General features: G+C 43.9%; 3 protein-coding genes across 3 annotated transcripts; 2 read left to right on the top strand and 1 right to left on the bottom strand.

The window, feature by feature from the left end:
• The first annotated feature begins 361 nt into the window (after window positions 1–361).
• Window positions 362–10,403, top strand: hunk (hormonally up-regulated Neu-associated kinase). Its single transcript, XM_079172021.1, has 9 exons — window positions 362–972; window positions 3,692–3,984; window positions 4,702–4,757; window positions 5,211–5,346; window positions 5,454–5,581; window positions 6,602–6,728; window positions 6,857–7,025; window positions 7,206–7,368; window positions 8,252–10,403. The coding sequence occupies exons 1-9, from the start codon at window positions 733–735 to the stop codon at window positions 8,998–9,000; spliced, it is 2,061 nt and encodes a 686-aa protein (XP_079028147.1). The 5' UTR covers window positions 362–732; the 3' UTR covers window positions 9,001–10,403.
• Window positions 10,404–15,063: 4,660 nt separating this feature from the next.
• On the bottom strand, window positions 15,064–19,475 carry mis18a (MIS18 kinetochore protein A). Its single transcript, XM_079171222.1, has 5 exons — window positions 19,187–19,475; window positions 18,962–19,028; window positions 18,272–18,394; window positions 17,908–18,010; window positions 15,064–15,949 (listed from the first exon to the last, which is right to left on the bottom strand). Exons 1-5 carry the CDS (start codon window positions 19,410–19,412, stop codon window positions 15,869–15,871), a joined length of 600 nt encoding a protein of 199 aa, XP_079027348.1. The 5' UTR covers window positions 19,413–19,475; the 3' UTR covers window positions 15,064–15,868.
• A 661-nt stretch (window positions 19,476–20,136) lies between these two features.
• Window positions 20,137–22,365, top strand: haus1 (HAUS augmin-like complex, subunit 1). Its single transcript, XM_079172275.1, has 9 exons — window positions 20,137–20,244; window positions 20,342–20,516; window positions 20,919–21,054; window positions 21,152–21,286; window positions 21,409–21,532; window positions 21,691–21,756; window positions 21,872–21,943; window positions 22,134–22,181; window positions 22,269–22,365. The coding sequence occupies exons 1-9, from the start codon at window positions 20,224–20,226 to the stop codon at window positions 22,311–22,313; spliced, it is 822 nt and encodes a 273-aa protein (XP_079028401.1). The 5' UTR covers window positions 20,137–20,223; the 3' UTR covers window positions 22,314–22,365.
• Window positions 22,366–23,573: the final 1,208 nt, after the last annotated feature.

Below are 23,573 nucleotides of genomic sequence, written 5' to 3'. Positions count from 1 at the left end.
AATACAAGACGGCCCCCCCAAAAAAAGCCATGTGAAAAGAAGTATGTAAATGGTTGTAGCGGCAGTAGGCCTACTGTTGCATCTCCTGTTCCGCCTGTAAATATAGTCTTTGTTCACAGCCGTCTACAGCATGAGCGCACCATGCGGGGCAGCGGTACCGGGTCGAGTTGTCCCCCTTGTTCTCACATGTGCTCCGCCCGCCTCTGCTGATTGGATTGAAATTCACCCTCGGCTGCCACCGCCGTGTGTGTGTTTTTTTCTTTCACCCTCACACTAAGAAACGCCCACCCATATGACCGGTAAAGTCCGTTCAAACTGAAAAACACGCTGCCTGCGCGCAGACTATTCAGGAGACGTTGATGTGTGGAGCAGGGACGCAGAGTGAGAGCCTAGCCTACCTCTTGACTGAGCTTCTTTCTTTTTTAAACCCTCACAAGTATGAAGACAGGTTGCATCAGTTTACAACTTTCCATGATTGAGTCTGACATTTTTTCGTGTGTCTTTTTTAATCTAAGCTGATACACTAATCGAGACTTGTCTCGGAATCTGCTGAGTGCGCTCACTGGATGCTTTGGTCGAACAGGTGGCGCAAGCTCCGGTTCCCTTAATTTGATATTAAGGACAAGACGCAGGCACGTTAAGCATTTAATACCCGCCTTCAAGGTGGGAGAGGGACGAGCTGCGTAATTCTTCCTCCCCTGTTAAAACGGGGCATTGGACAAGGGAGCTGTGATGCCAGTTGCGGACAGCGACATGGTAGTAGACAACGGCCACTGGTTGTATGAGGGTAAAACCTCAAATAGTGCCGGGAATGACAGCACCACCCCGGCCTCTCTAAGCAGTCCTGCGGCGGACATCCTGAAGAACTTTTACCACACCAAACGGGTCGGGAACTACCTGATCGGGAGGAAGCTGGGAGAGGGATCGTTCGCCAAAGTTAGAGAAGGTCTCCATGCGTTGACTGGGGAAAAGGTAAGACTTCACTAAGTGGAAATGCAACATTGGTTGAATTGTGTGTAGCCCAATACATTTTGTATTTTTATATTATATATATTTGTGTTTTCCTTGGCTTTATTTAAATGCAACCTGTGATCCAATCGCATACCATCCCAATTAAAGTTAATTTAGTCCTTGTGATTTCTTGCACTCCAAAAAACTTTTAAAAAACCCCAAACCACATTGTTTTTATTTTAGAAAACTATATGTGAGTTTGTTCTGGATTAGCCTATAACATTTCAGATCGTGAGTGCTGCATTGGTAATGGTTAAATGGTTTTACATTTCATTTCAGTGGACGGCGTCTGTCGTCACTTAAGACGATGTGCATGTCAACCAAGCAAAACTCTTGTCACCTGTTAGAATTGACAGGTTAGCCACACGTTGTGATTTTGCATTGCATCTTCCCAGTTCAGTAATCAGTTCTTAGCTTTCTCAGAGAAAGTGATCAGCCCACTTTGCAATGGGAGGCTTTGTTAATGAGCTCATGCGGCACCACCAGCTGTTGAACTCAGCCATACGCACAGCGTGGCTTGTTTTCTAGCCAGTGACAATATTTACTTTTTGTGTGTGAGAGAGAGAAAGAGAGAGAGATAGAGAGCGTCCCGTCTTTCCCCCCACATGTGTGGGATATCTGGGTGTTTTTCTGAACCTCTTCTTTGTCTGCTGCTGCTGCTGGTGATCTCACCGCTGTGGGCGCGCAAGCCTGCGATAGGGACAGTGGGGGAAATTGTTCGGCCTATGAGAGAGCAGAGCTGCTACTTGCATATGAAATCATGTCGTTGATAAATGGGCCTCGGCCTCATTATGATTCCGCCAGCACAGGGCTTTGATATGGGCCACCATTGGCCACTGTTTGCCTTTGTCTCTCCAGGCTGTTTTGAGGGGCAGCCAGGACATTTACATATTGAAAAACAAGTAACCCCCCCTTTTTCCTTAAGTGTCCCTAAAGGCAGACCAATATCTGTTTGTAAATGTGTATGACAGAATATGTGCCACTGAGATTCATATTTAGCATATTAAAGCATAATAAATATTAGCTTATCCTGTGGTCCCCCCCCCCCCCCCCCCCCCCCCCCCTCTCCGATTCTGTTTCTGTGAGTAAAAAAGAAAGCGCTCCTCTCCTCTTCCCTTCCCTCACGCTCTTTGTTGAGGATGATGCAAACACTGGCAATCACACAACCAAGCAGAGCACATGCTCTCTCTCTCTCTCTCTACGCACTCTCTCTCTCTCTCATTCAGGGTCCAACAGGCTCTGGGAGGGAGCGGAGGGCAGTGAGTTTATTCAAGCAAAAGGGTAGTCGGGGGTGAAAGGATATACAGTACAAGAGGACTCCCAGATCCTCTTTTAGCATCACTAGAAAGTCAGTTTGGAGGGATGAGAGACGTGTGTGTGTTTACTGGCAGGGGGTATGAAAGTGAGGAGAGGTGAGAGATGGTGCTGTCATGGTCAGGGGGCCTGGGAGGTCACATGCATGTGTTTTGGATGTCTGTGTAACCCACTTTCCCCTCCATACTCCCCCACTTCCCCCCCTTTTTCTGTCTGAGGGGTGCCTGATAAACAAATGAATCCCCAAGAAGCCCCCTGGCTGGGCACACCCCTCCCCCTCTCTACATATAGACTAGCCTACTGTAAATACAGTGCCCCACCCCCCATACACACCCTACACCCCTTCTCCTTTCCACACTGCCTGGCGTAAACACGGGCCATCTATAACCGCATTGTGACAGCTCAACACACACACACACGCACACACACACACGCAGGCAGGTTTCATTAGCAGCTGTAAAAAAAGGTGAATTAATTATCAGAGATGAAAGGACGAAAGTATAAAATAAAGACAAGCTGAAGGACAGAAGAAAGAGGAGACACACACACATACACACAACCACTTTGGCCCTCACCATTTCATTAATGGATATGGTGATTAGTTTTGCCGGTCATGCCTTTCCATGTCTGTGGGCTCTCCTTGAGATGATTTGCTGTGTATGATAGCCATGCTCTTGAACCCCGTCTAGACGGGATACAAGGAGAAACGGGGCAAAGGATGAAATAGAGTAGGTGGGTACGTTATTGAATGTAATTAGCTCAAGAGGGAGGTGTTTGTCATAAAGGACATGTTCTGTGTCTTTTATGAGGAGACTGCAAGTTTATTCCCCAATGACACAATAAGGGCGGAGAAACACAGAAAGGAGATGCTGTTTTGTTTTTTTCACAGAACATTTGTGAATCTGTTCTTCCTCAGCCTCCTCTCTGCATTTGTCGCTTCTCGTGTGTGTTTAGCTGCGACTAAACTCTGTTGCGAATGGGGGAATATCAACTGTCCATTTGGCCTTGGCGCCTTCTCAACAGAACATTTGCTTTTCCCCTAGTTTATGATGGTTCAGTAAACCCTCCAGCTCACACACACACACACACATACCTCCCCCCTGCAGCCTCAGGGCCCTATAGCGCCTGGGTTGCCCCCCGTTGGGAGCAGCTGTGAGGGAGAGGTCAGTGTCGAGTTGTATACCCTGCAATGGAGACTGAGCAGCTTGTCACCTGTTACACTAAAACTCTCTGAAAACCTCTCTCGAAGAGTCGGCAGTGCACTAGTGCTCTCTTGTGTATAATTCACGATATCATACGGAGCGAGAGCCAAACTTCAGCTGCCAAGTCAGTGCTTTGTCTAAAATGAGTCCCTCAATTTCTCCAGGTGGCAGTGAAGGTAATTGACAAGCGGAAGGCCAAGAAGGACTCGTATGTGACCAAGAACCTGCGGAGGGAGGGCCACATCCAGCAGATGATCCGCCATCCCAACATCACGCAGCTGCTGGACATCCTGGAGACGGAGAACAGCTACTACCTGGTGATGGAGCTGTGTCCCGGCGGGAACCTCATGAACTGTATCTACGACAAGAAGCGCCTGGAAGAGCGGGAGACTCAGAAATACATCCGGCAGTTGGTGCTGGCCGTTGAGCACCTGCACAGGGCGGGAGTGGTGCACAGGTAAAAAAATAAATTTCAAAAAACACCCGCACAGAGGCAAACACACATACACTGCTCTCCAAAGTTAGAGTATCATTTGTATAAATGCCTCAGAAAATATTGACAGTTTGCCGTGGATAGCTCAGAGAGCTTTGTGCCGTTTATGAGTTAAAGCTGACTTTAGAGTCCGACATGATCCTCCTTCTCAAAGTGTGGGGTCAGTCTGTATTGTGCACATCACTGTTAATCTACAAATAACTGTATTTCCCATGCTTTTAAGAGGTTTAAGAGAGCTGCGAAAGAATTTCTTAAAAGATAAAAACGACGAAAGAAAAAAGATGTATACAACTGGATTACCATGCGCTGTGTACAGACTTTGCTCCTACAAATATTGTTAAATCCCATGATAAAATGTTTGATTTGAATTAGGGGAGGAAAAAAAACTAAATCAAATTTCAGATATAAATTTCACAAAGCCCTTCCCGGGAATATTCAATTATTTGCCGCTTGGAGCCTGGGAACTACATTTCTATCATGGCGACATGGCCTATGTAGATAACTGTATAACAGGATTTCTCAGACTGAGGAGGGATCTGGAGGCACACAATAGACCCTGAAAATCAGCCAGCGTGACCCACATTGGGAGGGGCTTGGGGGGGGGTTTGACCTCTCCTGCTTGTGCATTGTGTGACGATGATAAGCAATCTAATGTAAACACTGCCACTCTTTGCCTTACAGGGATCTGAAGATAGAAAACCTCCTGTTGGATGAGCAGAACAACATAAAGCTCATAGGTAAGTCAAGAGCTCTTACATTTACAGTACCTAACTGTTTATTTTTCTTGTTCAGGGCAATGCCGCTTCTTTTCAATTTCCTGTGAATAAACGTGTTGAAATGACATTCATTCATTGATATAAAAAATGTCCCACTTCAAAGAACAAGAATAATATTCAAGAAACAAAAAAAAAAAAGAAGGCCTTCGTTGCCAGTTACTTTACAGTAATAAAACGATTTTCTCAGTTGGAGTGAGACATGCAGAGTGTCACAATGTCCCACATGTGGTGAAGAGCGAAGAGCATTTAAATATCCTGTTAAACCCTTTACGAGCTCTCACCATAGTGCTAATGTGCTACTCTGTTTGTGTGTGTAACGCTGTGATGGGGCGACTCGTTTAATGAGTGAGCCAAAAGGACGGTAATAAACCCAGAAAAAAAAAACCCACTCACCCCACCTCTCTGTCCCTTCAGATTTTGGCCTCAGTAACTGCGCAGGCATCTTGGGATACTCCGACCCATTCAGCACCCAGTGTGGAAGCCCCGCCTACGCCGCCCCAGAGCTGCTCTCCAGGAAGAAGTACGGGCCGAAGGTGGACGTCTGGTCCATGTGAGTGCACGCTTTCAAAATGTCATCAGTTGTTGCCAAATATCAACTTATTCAAATGCATTTGATTATTTCGCCCCCGAGCTGAAGTGTGCATTTTGATCTTCCAGTGGCGTGAACATGTACGCGATGTTGACTGGGAATCTGCCGTTCACTGTGGAGCCCTTCAGTCTCCGAGCCCTGCACCAGAAGATGGTGGACAAGGACATGAACCCTCTACCTCCCTCGCTCTCCACAGGTAAACACCGAGCGCACTGAACACCTGTGTGATAAATTATTATTAACTCATCTAGATGGATGAGAATACTCACATAGCGCTGTCATCACCGACATAAAACTGGCGTGAGTGTGGAGTTGAAATATATATGCCGTGTAATTTCAGGTTATGACTGCACGTAAATGAAAAAATCTTGACGTTCCAGTTTCTGCAAAGAGACGCAAGAATAGATAATAAGCTGCTCTGTATTACTGGAATGACTGTCAGTATATATCTATATATGTGTATATAGATATGTATATATATATGTTTATAATCTAGTTGGAAAAAAAAAATTTGGGAATGAAAATCCTCAACATGTAAGAACTCAAAATGCATTACGAAAGACATGTTGGCAGAGAACCAAAATGCTAATTGTGCAATGTAACCGGTTTTATCGAGCTTCCCTGTCAAGTCGCTGACACTGCATGAAAAAGATATATTGATAATATTTTCCTCAGAAATCCTGAGAAGGCAGAGCTGTTTTTCAGGCTTTGAAAAAAAGCCCCAACAACTTCTTACTAGTAGAATTCCAACTAATGTTGTGCAAGACATTAGGAACAACAGGAAGACATTTTAAACAGGAACATACGCTTCACTGTAAGTAGCGACACTCAAACCGCAGTTGCTTTGTTCCTCTCAAATACCAATGAGGGATGGCTTAGTTATGTGCGTAACTATTCATTAAGTTTATGACATAGATGTGTCATCTCATCCGTCTTATGCTGTGACGGAATGAAAGCCGATGAGATGGACGAAGGCCAAGTGTGTTGTCTGTGGGTATGACGGGACAAAAGGATTATGAAACTTGTACCTGTCCTCCAACTAGTCATTGGAAACGGTTGAGCGGTGGGAAACGAGGCAATAAGAGAGGTCACACTTCTGAATAAAATTAATGAAATGTAAATACATGTTTCAGTAAACTATCCTCTTGATGCACCGAGTTGAGCGTAGCTGGTCGCTTATGTTTATTTATATTCTCTCTCTCTCTCTCTTTCTCAGCCGCTATCTGTCTTCTGAAGAAGCTTCTTGAGCCAGATCCCAACAAGCGTCCCAATATCCATCAGGTGATGGCCGATTCCTGGCTACAGCTGGCCAACAAGAACACAGGGGCACCATACCTCAACAGGTAGACTCACGTTTTACTTTTTGTCTTATTTGTTTTCTGAATGTTATCATAGAAATCCCGTTTGCATTCAATTCAAAAGCATCATAAAGCATTAACTTTCTTTCTCTGCGCTCCCTTTCGGTGTCCAGGATTCACATTGAGGAGATAAACCACACGGTGTTGCTGCATATGACGGAGAAGATGTCCTACAAGCACAGCGAGGTGCTGAGCGCCGTCCTCACCAACCGCGCCTGCCACACTCTGGCCGTCTACTTCCTCCTCAACAAGAAAATGAAGAGACTCTCTAAAGAGTACAGGGTAAGGGCAGGAGGCAATCTGAACGCTTACATAAAAACACTACTTGTTTTCTCGTTGACACGTGAATTCAGTTTTTGTTACGAGAGAACAAGAATTATGAGGTGTCACATCTGGTTGCACAACAGGTTTGTCTATCGCTGAGGGCTGTTATGTAATGTGCTGTCTGGCCTGTCTGTTTAGGAGATGCAGTTCCAAGAAAATAAGAAAGGAGAGAAGCAGAAAAACGAATACTTCCAGACCCAGTGGAGGAAGCACGTCGACAAGCTCACCATCCCCCCCAAGCAGACGCCCGTCTACCTGGCTGTGGCCAAGGGGCCCAGCAAGGAGAAGAAACACAGAACAGGTGAGGGATCATATGGTGCAGGTTGGGCAGATTTGTTAAAAAAAAAAGTTAATAACATAGTATATATATTTTTTTTTTTAAAGTACCACTTTATTTATTCTCTGTACTTCATTTACCTTTGTCCATACAGGGTAGGTTGACCGAGCAAGCATGTTCTTCACACATACATAGTTACCCACTCCTCCATCCACTCCTCCATCCACTCCTCCATCCATCCATCCATTGTTTGTCTGTCCATCCGTCCAACCACCCATCCATCCATCTATCCATCTGAGAGGAAACATCCAGGATAAGTTGCCAGTTAATCGTAGGGAGAACACACAAACACTTTTAAAATGGAGTCTACCTGTTGTCAGTCAGATGAAATGACTGAGAAAGTACATGAATCATTTTATATTAAATATGGATTTAATCTTAGCAACACAGCAGCGTTAGCAATTTAAAGATTGTTTGAACTAGGGATTGATAGGGGGAGTCTGTCAGATCACACTCCCTGAGAAGGAGCTTACAAGTGACAGCAGGGAACTGGGGCCTCTTCTCAATTGCCTATAAGAAATAAAGAAAAAAAACTCCTGAGGCGGTTTCAGATCAAGAATCATGTCAGGACAGGCCGGTGTCCTCAAGGTTTGAATAATACAGAATGTGCTCGTTCTTCCTTACACCTGCTTGTTACATGCTCTCAGGTGAATGTCATGTTCTCACTGACTTGACATATAGAATCTACTGTATATACACAGGGCACTGAGCCAAAAATATTCAGAGAAGCTGCCGTTCTTAACTCTTCACTCCCGTTTGTGCCTGCAGGGAGTTGAGCGAGAACAAATATTTCAAATGTTCATTTGGCGGTAGTCCGTGAATGTAACAATGCTTCTCATCTCTTCAGGTCTTTTGCGTGCCATTACTGGTGGCCATCGTAATTCCCCTCTGGCGCCACCCGGCACCGTCGCCTCTTCTTCCATGGAGTACCTAGAGATCCAGCCTCTCTATTCCAACACCCCTAAGCAGCGGAGGCGCTTGGCCACCCTCCCTCAAGTTAACACGAGCCCAGAACACAACATACCTGCCCCACCAGCGCCGTCACCGATCGGCATGCATTCCTTCGGCTCCCTCTCCAAAGCCGAGCAAATTGTAGACACCCCGGCCTCGCCCTGGTACAAGCTGACCAACGGGACCCTGTCCCCGCCGCGCCACGTCTCCGCTTTCCAACCCGACTCGTCCTACTTGAAGAAGGCCACGATCCCCAGCCCCCCTGTGCTCATCGTCAACCCACAGCCCAAGAAGAGCATCTCGTCCGATTGGGGCGGTTCTTCCGACACCAGCGGCAGCCCTCCCAGCACGATAGGAAGCCCCCCGGGCAGCTCGGCCTTCAGCCCCCCGAAGTCCGCCTTCAGCGCCCTCAACCCCACCTCGGCATTCAGTCCTCCTTCCAGCAGCGGCAGCAGCGAACCCGACAGCCCGACACACCGCAGCAAGTTCCCGTCTATGGGAATCGGACAGATTTTTAAGAAGAAGGTGCAGCTGCAGCCGTTCTCCTTCCGGCCGGAACAGGTCCTTGAGGAAGTGGTGTCCCCGCCGCCCTACCCCATGCAAACTCTCCTCTGTGCTTCAGGTGCACTCAAGACCCTCTGCTGAGGGACACACGACAAATGAAAAAAAAATAAAATAAAGATAGACTGAACTCAAGGCCCCACTCAACATTTTGTTTAAGTTGAAGAGGTCTTCCAGAGCGGCCTTTTGAACTGTCCCTTTATTGCAACTGAGCCACTTTTCAAGACAGACCTGATAATTTAAAAAAGAAAAAGAAAAGAGTATACAATATTGTGTCTCCAGTCACTGCTCTCATTATGTAATAAGAGGTGGTGACGCTGAGAAGATGAGATTTGAAACAGATCCCTGAGCAATGACTAAACCTCACTGTGGCCTAGATACAGACTGGACATGGGACATCATGTAACACACACATACACTGTATTATAGACTGAGTTAAGAGGTATTATCTTATGTAATGTTGCTGTAACTGGTTACTAATTGAGCCGCAAACTGATTCACACCAGCTAACAGATCCCAACACTTACCCTGACCCTGATTACATGTTTAAATGTTTTGTCTGTGTGAAAAGACTCTCTATAAGATACCCACTGACTTCCAGCCAGCTGGCACTGTATCAATGCTGACTGGATGAAGAAGCTCACTGCACTATTCTTTAAAAACAAACCAAAACCTGTTGTAAAAAACGGTGTTTAGCATCTTTTACCTCACTGCATTATTCATACGTAACTGTGTAACAGCAGTCGACTGTGACATGCTTGTGTGGATTTTTTGCCACAGCGGTGCAGTGTCTGAGCGTTGAGCGCCATTAGATTTGAAACGCCGCAATAGAAGTAGGTATCACAAGAAGAGTCATATTCACTTTTTATAGGGTTCTCGTAAACCACCACGGATAATAATTCACAGCTATAACTTTTTATATACAAGTGTTACATCACGACCCACAGGGAAACTGTCAAAAGTCAGTGTTGGAAGAAAAAAAAAAGATTAAAAAAAAAAAAAATAGAGCATCAAAAGCCTTATGAAACTTATGAACCTCACAAAAGGCAAGGTGGGAGGATCACGTAACATCTCTGAAAATAAGTCACTTCCTTTTGTCTTAATGCTGTAGTCTGTGCAATAGTCTTAAGTGTTAACTGCAATGACGAGTATTTGCCAAGAGCTCTCTGAGAGTGATGTGAAAATTGTGCTTGTAAATATCTGACTCCTGTGTTTTCTGTCACTTATGCCGTTCTGTACGAAGCGATCGTAAAATGTTGGTCAAACGGACACTTGGCCGCTCCATCAAAGTATTTGACGGAGAAGGTTTCCGCGGGGAACGTGAGGCTTCTCACTGTTAAGATGCTGTCGAATCTCTTCCTGTCCAAATGAAAAAGTTGCATGCAATACTTCACGAGTCGAACTGTACTGTCAACATTTGAAACGATGTCTTTGTACCTTTTTTTTCCCGGTTGATACTGAGATTGTTACAGACTCGAGATGGGGGGGGGGGGTCTTTTGTAAGATTTTGTAATGGATGGTTTTGTTTAAATGTCAAGAGATTTCTATGCTGTATAAAGTATTTTAAATATTTATACTGAATCCATTATGTGTCTGTCTGGTCTTTCAAATGCACCTGCTTACTGTCTGGCTTCATTCTCGTGTGCTCTGTGCACACATGCCAACTTTTTATTAGCTGAAAAAAAAATGGAATTAATACACTTAAATTACTATAATCAACGAAGTCATTCTACAATAATCCAAAAAGTCTTGTTAATTTATGTACCATTTAAAACGGAGCCTGAGGCACAGAGTGTGTATTCCTGAAGCTCTTTGCTCGGTGAGCACTTGGCTACGGAGGGATTTATGTTGCTTTACAACCTCCATGTGCCACTTGTCTCACATACCATAGGCCTATATACATTTCCCACTGAACACCTGTGGTGGGTTAAAAAAAAAGAAGAAAAACACACCCTTGGAACAGCTGAAGGATCTTAAAGGACCGATACAGACACGCATATTAGGACCCCTCCCTCTTCGCTCACTCACACACTGCAGACATTAATCTACTCAGCTGTGCCCCCCATCATAAACCTCTTTGGGTGACACCGGCCTGACGAGACAAAGAAGGGGGGGGGGGTAATCAAAACTTTGAGACAAACACCCACAGAGCACGGGACGACATAAACAGGGCTGTCCGATTTTAAACCGGTCGTGGCTAAGCTGATAAAAGCCAAGGGGGCAAGAGTGGCTCAAAAAATGCATTAGAGCCGGAGCCTTTTGTTTATCATAAAACAGGCAGACAGTTAGTCAAAATCCCCGGGCGGTCCGCAGAGACCGACCATGAATACATGGCTTAACCACAGCGCTGAGCGAAAGGAGAGTGCGCACCGCGTGTACAGGTCATACCTGTAGTGTTCAGGGCATGCTCTGGTGGAACCTGTAGTAGGTGTGTACGCGCGCGCACACACACACACGCAATATTAACTGCTGACATAATCGTTTTAAGAGACATATCGGTGCAGGGAGAGATACTGACTGGGAATGCTACTTAGTAACTATTGTACTGCCATGGAGCAGGAAATGTATTATTAACAATTTTCTAAATCAATAGTTTGAGTAATTTTAAAGCTAAAACGCGAAAAAATAATTCTTTGTAAAATAGTGATGGTAAATGTAACAGACAAATACTGCAAATAAATTATGAAAAATAAAAAGTTAGTTGCAGCATTAGACTGTCTTTTGAAGTATTCTGATTGCAGAGGCAAGTTGTTTATCAAAGTTTAATCTCAGGAAGCCTGACTGATGAGATAAAGAAACATTTTTCCTTGACACACAGATTATTTCTACGTTAATCTGTTTGTAAACAGGTCACATTACAATGACGAGTTTGTGATAAACAAACACCCCCCGCCATTGTCACAGCAGGGGTGGGCCATAAATTGACATGTTTCATCATAAACATATTCGGGGAATTTGAATATTGTGAATAGAAAGCAGCTTGTACGTCGGATTTTTCCAGGAATTAGTTCCGAGATATTTGGGGATCCGCCGGATGAAAACGCATGAAAAAAGATTTCCTGTGCCAACACAAAATATTTTTGATATATCAGTATTTAAGGTCTTATGGTATGATTGTCCTTTGTCCTCATCGTCGAGCCGTACCTCTTGACAAACTTTGGGTTGAGACTGAAACAACAAGAGCAGACATATGCCACACCCTGGGGCAATGTAGGCCTCCCTGCCAAATTTTGAGAGAACATTAAAGTGTCAATCTCTTGATGTTATTCAATAATTGATTACCTGAGCGGCGGCACTCATACATGATCACAGACACGGTTCATAGACCCCCGCAAAAGTCACATTTTAATAATCAGATCACTTTTAATGAGGCCAAACTGAACCACTTACTATACCGCAAGACTTTATTTATGCCAATCTGTTCAGGCTTAGATCCTGATGACACTAATCCTGTTTTCAGCCCACTCCTCGTCACATTTACACACACACACACGCGCACACCAGGGTGTCACTGGCAACAGGACGAGCCTTTGTGTCTGAGGAAAACAGACAATGAACCTGCTACACAGTGCCGGTGTGTATCCACAGCCCAAACACACACACACACACACACACACAGACGACCTGAGCATCCTGGTTCATCCTCAGACCAGGACTGCACACCTCAGCAGTTCTCGCACAGGACGAGGAGAGAGTGAGAGGCTTCCAGGCGTACACAAAGACGTGCGGGGGAAATAAACAAGCAGATGTTTCTAATGAAGCAGGAGGCTTTGAGCACTCAAGAGGGGATTTGGGTTACTCAGTCGGACCAGTGTCTGACTGGCCGTCTCCCCCGTTTCTATCGCAGACACAGATGAAGGTGATTAATGAAACGAGAAGGCTGTTGGCTTATCAGAGATTGTACGCTTTCGCCCTGGAAGGTGCTGGTAGTGAAACAAAACTGGGTTAAGTTTCCCCCAAATGCTCTTGACACCATGCAAGATCATCCTGCAACCCACTGAGTCCCCGAGATTAAATTGGGAAATGTAACTAATGGACCTGCCGACACAAAAACAAAGATGAGACCCGACCGTCTTAATGACTTTAGATCTAGAGAGAAGACTTTGGTGGAGCATATGTTACGCATGTGAGGAAAAGCAGAGGCGATCAACCGAGTCAAAAGTTCAGTTGGGTTCTCCACACAGATTATTTCAAAGGAAAACATTAAATCACACATTTAATTAAGAAGGATTAACCATGTACACTTGATATAATCTATTACACAAAATAGATTTGGATAGTATTCTACATAAAGGTGTCATGTAAATACGATGGTATAAGCAAGAATAATATTTGAAATAACCAGTATTGAAATTCCACATGCACAGCACAGATAAAACCCAAAGGACCTGAGGTTTGGGATGTTAAGAGTTAATACTGGAACTGGTCATAAACTAGCAATGAGCAACTTGTGGGGTGTGGTTCTTTTGTCAGGGGAAACCCAAATAATATGATGGGAGGGCAGAAAATTGCAATAAAATTAAAGAATCAAGCAATGATTAAAATTGTCATTATTTAAATGGTTGTTTTTCCATCTTCTAATTGACAAGACACACACTTTAGGATGTATAGTGCCAGAAAAACAAAACTGAATTTAAGTCTCTCAAACCCCTTAAACAGAAACATTTTCCCTCTCACAAAGTAATCCTTTTATAATTTCATGGACTAAAAACAAACATATTTTCTATGTTGGCACACAGGTGGCACTCCTTGAGATATTTTCCTCTCTCTCTCGAAAACAAGATCAGAAATCCAATCAAAGAGCAGCGCTCAGCCAATAGGATCTCAGTGTCTGTGGCAACAGCAGCATCAGCTCGAGCAGCCATTGGTCTCCTGTTTCACACAGGCGCGGCTGTAATTGGCCGATAGTGTGCCGAGGCTTCATTGCCTCCATGGCAACATTGCTTCCTTATTGCTTGGGGAAGGTGAAAAGGAGGGAAAGAGGGGAGGCGACTTTCACTCAGACGCTACCTCTGCATTATTCATCCTTTGTCCCCGAGTGCATGTAGGATGTGTGTAGGTGTCTGATGCATGTGTGTGCGTGTGTCTGTGTGTGTTTCCACGTTGGGTCGGTAATGATTGGTTGGGACTTAAGGGGTGAACGGGGTGAAACCGGTGCAATAATTGCACTCAGCAGTGCAATGCATCCAGCAACACCGTGTCTATATATAATACTGCTAAATGAGTTCAGAGGCCCTTCACGGTGATGCTGACTCCAAAACAACAGCTACAAGCCTCGAAGCTTTATTTCTCTCCATGGAGCAACAAACAAACAAACACGGCGATTCTCTACAAAACGACTCTTGTTACGCGGCGTAAACAGCACACATCTGGGCAGTGAACCGCTCTCTGTGCAGGACCCATGGAGGCACCTCTGGATAAAGACACCACCACCAGAAACAACAAACACCACGCCGAGCATGTTTGTTGTTGTTTTGACTTATTTTCCCAGCAGTTTAGGGAGGGGGGGGGGGGGAGGGCGAAAGATGGGCATGGGTGGGGTAAACAGGGAGAAAAACATCGCAGAGATTAGGGCGTGAGGAGGGGGGGGGTTCTGTGCAGAGCTCCTCCCCCTGTATGTGTCTGCGCATGCGCGGTGGGATAACGTCTGTTGACAGGCACGGCGGCCAGCGAGCTGGCTGGCTGCTCCTCTGGCTGGTGAACACGATGACGAGATGGCAACAGGCAACTCAGCATAGCACGTGCTCTCAGTTGCCATCGCAACCTGCCCTTGGATACAGCGTGCTGGTTGGCCGTCTCCAACGGTTGTTGTTCCGCGAGGCTGATGAAACCTCGTGGGTTGAGGGAGGGCAAGCAGGACAGCGTGGAGCTGCTTTTCCCGCCTTGGTAGAAAGTGTTGCTGGGCACATTGTAGGTCAGTTGGTAAACATGATCACCAACCCTCCCCAAAGACCAAAGAGCAGACAACTTGCTGTTTAACTATTAAATCCAAGAAATAGGAGATAAGCCACTGATCCCCACCATCTCACAGCACCAAGTCAAAGAAAAAGAAGCATTTAAAAGGATTATCCTGGCACTTTAAAGTTACCTTATTGGGTTTTAATCTTTTAAAGAAAACTGACAATATTGGAATGCTTTTTTTTTTTAAAACGTTTGAATACTTTATTACACAAATATTCTGAAGAAAACTTCACAACTATAAACAAACACCAAAATAAAACAAACCAATAATCAGTCAATGGAACACGAAATTCAGGCAATATTTGAAAATATAGCCAATAATATGCAGCCAGTAATAGAATGGCATGTTATTCATTACTGACGATCAAATGTTCACCTCTGATCACAACAAGGCGATGAAAAGCATTACATGCAGTGAATCCTTCAAGGCTCTGATGCTGGAGGAAAAGAACAAAGACAGTGTGTGTGTGTGTGTGTGTGTGTGTGTGTGTGTGTGTGTGTGTGTGTGTGTGTGTGTGTGTGTGTGTGTGTGTGTGTGTGTGTGTGTGTGTGTGTGTGTGTGTGTGTGTGTGTGTGGCCTGGAGTGGCCAGATCAATACAGCGTTGTGCTGAGTGTGCAAGCCTGCCTGATGAAATCCTGCACAAATAAACATTCTGCTCACAGCGTACATTCGCTCTGCGCCACGGAGGCACACGGAGAAGATGGTGCCACGAGCCCCGGGAGCCCTAACTGACAACATGATTGATTACATTTGCGGGCAGTCTTTGTTTCACCATCGGTAATCAGGACCACGCCGTGTGTGTGTGTGTGTGTGTGTGTGTGTGTGTGTGTCTGCACAAGGTGAGGCTAGGACAAAATGTATTACTGAGGGAATGTGGTTGAAATGAAACTTAGAAGAGGAAGCATTAATGTAAAAGGTAAGGGGCGAGGAGTCACGTTCAACACCTGGGCAGAGCACCCACCCGGACAAGCCGACGTCCGTCACCGTCATCACGCCACATCGCATCCGTCCTGAAGGCCGGCGTCGATCTCCTCCAGCCTCTGAGCCATGGACATGACCAGCATCTTCATCTGATGAAGATGTGAACAGCAAGGGCAGGATGGCAAAAAATGAGTTTGAGAGGAGAAGATGGAATAGGTGGATATGAAGGAGGAAATAGACAGGTGGGAAATAAAGGCAGCAGCAGGAAGCAGTAAGGAAGAAAAGAAGGGTGGAGTCAAGATAAATGGAGAAGGGGGGACAGTGAGGAAGAATGACAAAACCCAAAGGGGAAGTGGTCAAGGATGGATGAGTATGAAGGGGGGAGAGGGGGGGGAGGACAGGTCAGTGAGTGTACGAGATGAAACATCCAAATAAGTGTCTACGAGGCAGACAGACAGACAGACAGACAGACAGACAGACAGACAGACAGCATTAACTACGGCGGCGGGCCGGATGAGCACCTTCATTCGATAGCTACAATGAGTTGTGGACAGACGAGCTGTTACGTACCACTCGTAGAGGAAATGCTACTTAAAATTTTGATGAGAAAATTGAGTGCTGGCAAAACAGCTTTGGACCCAAAAGTCAAAACACAAAGTTGATGGAAAGACCTTTTTGTAGGACTTGTCAGTGAGAAAGCCATCATGATTAATGCTGACAGACATGGGTTTAAGTAAGCCATGATTTTAATTCTTGAGCTAGAGACAAAGGCCGTTATAATCTTGTTACAATGAGCTAACGATCAAGAATGGCTTTAATAAAACCACCTAAATCACCAATCAGCGAGGAAGCAACGTTCGAATAATCTTCGACTTACAGTCGGTGATAAAGTGGATTTAAGTGGTAATAGCAGCATTGTTACGTCAGTGACGTGGGATTCTTTGTGAGGGGTGAACTAAAGAGTTGAGTCATTTTTAAATGTATTTGTTTTGGAGGTTAACAAAAGGGGAACCGAAGAGAAAAGATAATTATACATGGAAACTACCAGTCACAGTGTAATGGCATGGTACTGTGCTAACACACAGACTTTACGTCTCCATGAGGACTACAAAGAACATCTAATATAATCTTTATTTGTTTCCCTTCTTGTCTATAATCAGTATTGTTAGATTCAATCTCATCACACAATCGATCACTTGTAGGAAATTCAGACACCATTTGCAGAGTGAAAACAAAACACCTCGCATACATCCAGCTGTAGTGACAAAGAGCCTTCATGATCATAACATGTTTTTCCTCCAACAAAGATTCCTCAACATGCTTCCCATCACATCAATTGTCCTTGGGCCCAGAGTGAGAGCAGCTACTGCTGCACACTGTCGCCACCTACTGGCCTCTCTGTGGCCGGTGGCTATTTCTTTAAACAAAGGATGATTAGGAGAACTTTTGGAAGTGCTACACTACTCCAGTGAAAAAATAAAATTACCATATATATATATATATATATATATATATATATATATATGCCGTAATGATACAAATGTGACAAACAGAAAGGGAATCAAAAGATGAAACATACAGACGATTATAAACAGAAATGGATTTGGATGTTTTGACTGAAACTTCCTGAATATATACTTCTGTATTTTTTATTTAATCTAAAAAAATGTAATGAACAATAAATCCGAGTGCAAGGGAAAGACGTGGTGAAATGAGGTAATGTCTGATACAAACGTCTGCCCATCACAGGAGTGTGGGCTTACCAGAACTGAGCTGATGTCATCATTAGTGCAACCTGTGCATTCATAAACAATGAGAGAGAGAGAGCGAGTGGCTAAGAATAAATGTGAGCGCACCGTCTGCAGAGAGCAGTGACTCATAACTGGATGTGTGTGCAGGTCAGATCTGGAGTTTTTTTTAAATCATTTTTACACAACAATACAATTTTAAAGGACTAAACTGGACTCGTTTTGGGAGAAACAGTCATGGTAACACATTGCAATGAGCTTCAGAGCAGACATTCTGTTCAGTGGAGGAAACATTTGATCTCACAGCGATTCAATAACGGAGAGAAACCAGACAAAGAGAAGCAGCAGCGGTAATTTACCTCTGTCAGCTGTTGTTCAACAACGCCTCTGTACTCCAGGGTGACCGGCTGCTCTTTGGGGCCCTCTGCTGCCAACATCTGGCTTGCAGAGCCAAGCACGTAGCTGAGAAAGAGTCAGTGTAGTATTAGTGGGATACGCACCAATAAAACCTGTACAACTAATGAAAGTCCATGTAATATACGTCACAACCATAAACACCATCTGTGTGAAGTTTATCACATTGAGGTTTTCATGGAAGCCATATTTTCTTGAAAGGTATTATTGGACTAAACATGACTGTTTTTTCAAAATCACGTTATACAAATGTACCCTGATGTATGCGTCTCTGAACATTCCTACTAATACGCTAAGCCCTGAACATACCTGTCGATGTCTGCTACATTGAAACAGAATGTAAACCTCTTGTGGTCGAGGTTCTTCGGCGTCGATGCGTAAACCATTCCGAGCACAGAGTGGCAGCCTCGACAGAACAGATCCACGATCAGACTGCGGAGAGAAGAAAACTGATTTAATCCAACAAGTACTCATATATATATATATATACATATATATATATATATATATATAAACTACAAAACACCAGTAGGTTGTTTGTCAATGTATTTTAAAAACACAACACATTTAGACATGTGAAACAGTTTGTTTGGAGAGTATTGTGGTTGGGGAAAGGTAACAAAATGTAGTTTTTTACTGGTACTTTTTATTCCACTACAGTTATGTGACAGCTTAAGTCACTAGTTACTTGGCAGAATCATATTTCACACAAAAAACATCTATCTTAAATGAGGCCTTTCTATTCTATAGTGTAACATGTTGTTTACAAGATTAAGCCATTAATATAATATACCACAGTATAAACTCTGACAGGAGCAACCCTGCTGCATAATGAACACTTAAAAGTACATTTCTGTGATGTTACTTCTGAATTTTTAGGTCAAATTTGATGCATACTTTTAAATTAAATGGAGTATTTGTACATTGTTGCACTGGTACTTTTACCTGAGTGAAATGATCTAAATATTTAGATAACGTTACCGGACATGACATTCTTACCAGAGAGATCGTTTAGTCGCTTCATGCAGCCGAGTGTCTTCTCCAACCACGACGTTGTCAGTGACCCCTGAGACCAAAACATCACAAAGCATTGTGTTCACAAGGTAACGAAAACATGCGTAAATTCCCAGCCTCTACAACGGCATTTGAATGCACCATCCTGTCTGACTTTTCTACCATACAAGCTAACGTTAGCCATCAAACTGTCAAAGTAACGTTACTCACGCTTCAGTCTTATTTGGTTTTGTCCGTCTTCGCTTCCATCCCACGACATTGAATCCCCGACAGGCAGCTTGCACTTCCCGCAGATGAAGACCACGGGTCCGTCGTCCCCGTCCTCGTCCTCCTGGCCAAACAACTTTTCTTCGACGGCGGTGGAGTCTATACTCGACTCAAACGTGGTGTTAACCATTTTCTGTCGGTGTTTTAACACATTTTCCCTCGCCGCCATTTCTACCGAAGTCCTACCAGGTTTTTCCCAAACAAGCTGTTTTGAACTTACGCGGGTGGTTGGTGGTGTTGAAGCGGAGATCACTGAGGTAGCCAAACAACGCGAGATGAGTGATTCTATGTACTTCCACTTTCGTCAAGTCATACGTTTTGTTTTCACACCTGAATCTTAAGAACCATATATGAACCTTCAGCAACATAGGATACATATGTGTATGTATTATATGATATATATTTCACATATATGATACATAATGCACGTTTTATATTAACCACAATTAATATAATATACGAAAAGAGCCAATATTTGTCATTGGAATCGATTTTACCCTACTGGGTTGAGTATGTATATGTATGTGTGTATTATACAGCCAAATAAAATTAAAACAACAAAAAAACACCCAGTCATTTATTTAGTCATTATATACGTTTCTCATAAGCGTGTGAAAAGGTTATCTCAGGGGAACCGACGTGAACTATCTTGATGTAATCTTTATCTTTGGGAGCCAAGAGGGAACGTGAACCGGAAACAGAGAGAGCTTTATTGTCTTACATTTGCATTATTCGTCAATTTGTTACCAATGTTCGTCTAATTTCATCAAATTCAAAAATTCAAACAGTTGTTTCCACCAAAAGTAGTTTCAACATTTGCTCCAGCGTCTCATTGGCTAGTGACCCGGAAGTTATTAGATTGAATTCGGGGGCGCTAAATCAAAGAGGGAAAACTAGTCGGTGTTGTTTTTAGGGCTGTTGGACGACTTAAACGCGTAAAGAAGCCACTCGTCGTGGTCGTCGTTACCTTTTTATTCACAATGTGCGAGAAGATCAAGAAGGTAACGATCAGTATTTTAATAACAATAACATAATAAGTTAATGCAGTGATCGCTGTTGGCTTCTGTTTACCCTCATGTTTTCATGTCGCTCCTCCAGGTGAACAGCTGGCTCAGCACGGTGTTTGGAGATCAGCCGGTGCCACACTTTGAGGTCAACACTAGGACGGTGGACGTCCTGTACCAGCTGGCACAGTGCAGTGAAGCCCGCTGCAGTGACACGGCGCTTCTCTCAGAGGACCTCAAACAGAAAGCATCCGAGTACCAGTCCGAGGGTGAGTGACTGACGCATAGCACAGATACATGCAGGGAAATTCAGATTGCAGAGTTTTAGTCTGTAATTTAAGAAGACTATCTGACAGTAGAAACCAACAGCAACACTTATTTTATAGGATAAAAGTAGGTTTTACACTTTATTACACATTTAACACACCGGTGATAGTGGGTTTCTTGTCCCATTGGGCTTCTTTTAAGCAATGTGTCACCCAGATCTCAGCAATTACTGTGGCGAGTACATTATTATAAGGAGAGATGAAGGCCAAAACTACAGACATTTTAATAGGCTGATTCTGTGTCTTTACATGCTTCACTGCATGTACTTTTGTCAAGTGTAAGACAGTCCGTTGATTCACACCTCAGCATTTTCCTCAGAACTCAGCTGTGTTTCCTCCGTCCAGGCGCTCATTACCGAGATGTTCTCCTACGAGGCGTAGGTCTGTCCTGCGCGAGCTTGTCGAAGCCCGCCGACGACTATCTGTCTGCTTTAGTGGACACGGCCATGGTGCTCGGAGTCAGAGACACGTCGCTGGGCAGGTACGCTGACGTTGCACCTTTGCTGTCCATTCGCCAGACGGTAGTTTCCTTCGATGAAAGACATGAAAAGTTTGGATTTTTCTTTTGTCTCGTCTAGCTTCATGCCAGCAGTGAACAACCTCACCAACGCTCTGCTGGAAGAAGAGAAGTCAAACCGGAGACTCGAGAGGGAACTCAGGGCCTTAAGGAATCGACTCGGTGCTACTCTGGTGCTGCGGAGCAACCTGCAAGAGTAAGAACACGGAGGCAGGGGATGATGGCTTTGGCATCATGATGTTGTACCGTTGTTATCGTAAATACAAACACACACAGTCCTGTACGTCTTCTGTGATCAGTGTTCTTAACTGTCTTCAGGGACATCAACAAAACCGCCAAGTCACAGTCAGTGGAGAGCGCTAAAGCGGAGGAGAGAATGCTCAACATGGATTTTGTTACGGCGAAGGCTAAAGAGCTCAGCAGCAGGCGGGAGAGGGCAGAGGTACGTTGTGATGTTATACCTGCATCTGTGATAGTTGAGTAGTGCACGCATTGGTACAATATACTGCTATTGAAAATGATGGGGAGGAAAATGCCCAGATATTCAAGAGTTTTATATATATATATAATGTTTTACTCTCTTCTGTCAATCTTCTGCAGGCTCAGCTTGTATCCAGGAACATGGACAAATCCATCACCCACCAGGCTGTTGTGCAGCTCTCTGAGGTGATTTCTGCTGTTACACACATGCAACACAATCGAGCGCCGCGGTGATGAAGATGCAACGCTTTCTGCTCTCAGGGTTTGAAATGCGGCATCTTGTTTTGTTTTCTCTCTGTAGGACGTCACCGCGCTGAAACAAGAAATAATCCCCTTGAAAAAGAAACTGGAACCTTACATGGACTTAAGCCCAGTACGTTTGTTTTCCTGTTTTTCCTCCGAACAGTCCAACAACCAACAGTGCTTTGACATTATCATAGATATGTTTATGATGGCGGTTATGTTCGTAGATTTCCCTTAATTAAACCAACTTGACAAATCACATTTCTATTGTCTATTGGACTTGACAGTGTGTTTTTGTTTTACCTTCTAAACCACAACAGAGCCCATCTCTTGCTCAAGTGAAAATAGAAGAAGCAAAAAGAGAATTGGTGAGTATCTTTATATTTCATTCAATGACGGATGAGAGGTGGTTGCTTACTGTTTATTTTAATGCAGATGTGTTTCCTCTATTACAGGCTGCAATTGGTTCCCAACTTGAGATGAATATGGATTTCAAGTGAAGATGTTTGAGCTGTAAATTTCTGTTTGAAAAAATAATAAAGTAATTGTTTCTATGTCTTGTTGGCTCTTTGTAATGTGTTGCAGCAGCCAACTAAAGACTAAAGTATTACATTGAAGTCAAAATGTTTCCCTTTGACAATCTGCTCTTTTGCATTTTAATGCAGTTTCAACAATTGTGTTCCCCTCAAACAAATCAAAGGGTCTCCCTCTTTTGAATGTACTAAGTACATTTACAACCTCCCTAGACAGGAAACGTGTGTTCCAACATGGAGGATTTCTTTGAAAGATTGTGCCGTTAAAAAAGACGACTCAAAATATTTGGATATATGAGCAATTCAAAATATGAATTGTGATCTTTCTTTCCTGTGGTCGGACCTGTTCAGTTTATCTCACCTTCTTCCTGTTTGTTACAAAACATCAACACTAATCAAATGTTTTGTCTTTAGTTTAGTTTGTACTAGCTAATTAACTGGTTGTGTTTTAAAAACATGTCGTGTGTAATTTTTTTCTTTGATCAAAGTCTGTCTGCCAGACGTATATTAATCATCCATCTGTCTGGCCAAACAGACAGCTTTAATATGTTGAGATTGTCTGGATGGCAACTTTGGAAGAATCTTTTCAAAAGTAATAAACACTTTGCATTTACATGAACTCTACTAACAATCAATATTATACTTATTTGTAAGTTCTACCTTATTCTTAGGTGTAAAGACATTTAAGTCATTAACTGGAATCGTAGATTGCTGATGTGAGACAGCCTTACCAAGGGACAAAAATGACATTTTGTCATTCTTATTTCTACAGGTCTACATAAGACTTTCCTACATGTCTGAGTCTTGTCTTCAAAACAAAGTGCAGGAAACATTTTGAGTTTGACAACAAAATTCCACAGGCTTTGGAGGGATAACCGCACATGAAAAGGGGGTTTGGAGCCACTCCCATGGTGCCTAAAGCTAAAACACAGAGAATGTCACCGACTAGGGGGGCCTGTAGACCAGTTTGTATGCAAAATATCACCTCTGAGTTCCTCCCACTGCCAGTGTTCCCCCCGCGGAGCCGAGCGTGGAGACCCCAACGTCTGTCAGCCTGACTGCTGTGTAGGTCTCGACCGGTTACCATGGAGTAGGTCATGGATGTGGGCCGGGGAGCAATTCACCCAGTAGGCCCCCTGCTTCTTTCAAAGGCACCATGGTTAGGGCATCAACACTTCATGAAAAGAAACAGAATCAAAATATAATTCCACGGAAGTCAACTTGGGA

Source organism: Pholis gunnellus (assembly GCF_910591455.1).
Source record: "Pholis gunnellus genome assembly, chromosome: 13".
Taxonomy (NCBI): Eukaryota; Metazoa; Chordata; class Actinopteri; order Perciformes; family Pholidae; genus Pholis; species Pholis gunnellus.
This window is presented reverse-complemented; position numbering and strand designations above follow the sequence as displayed.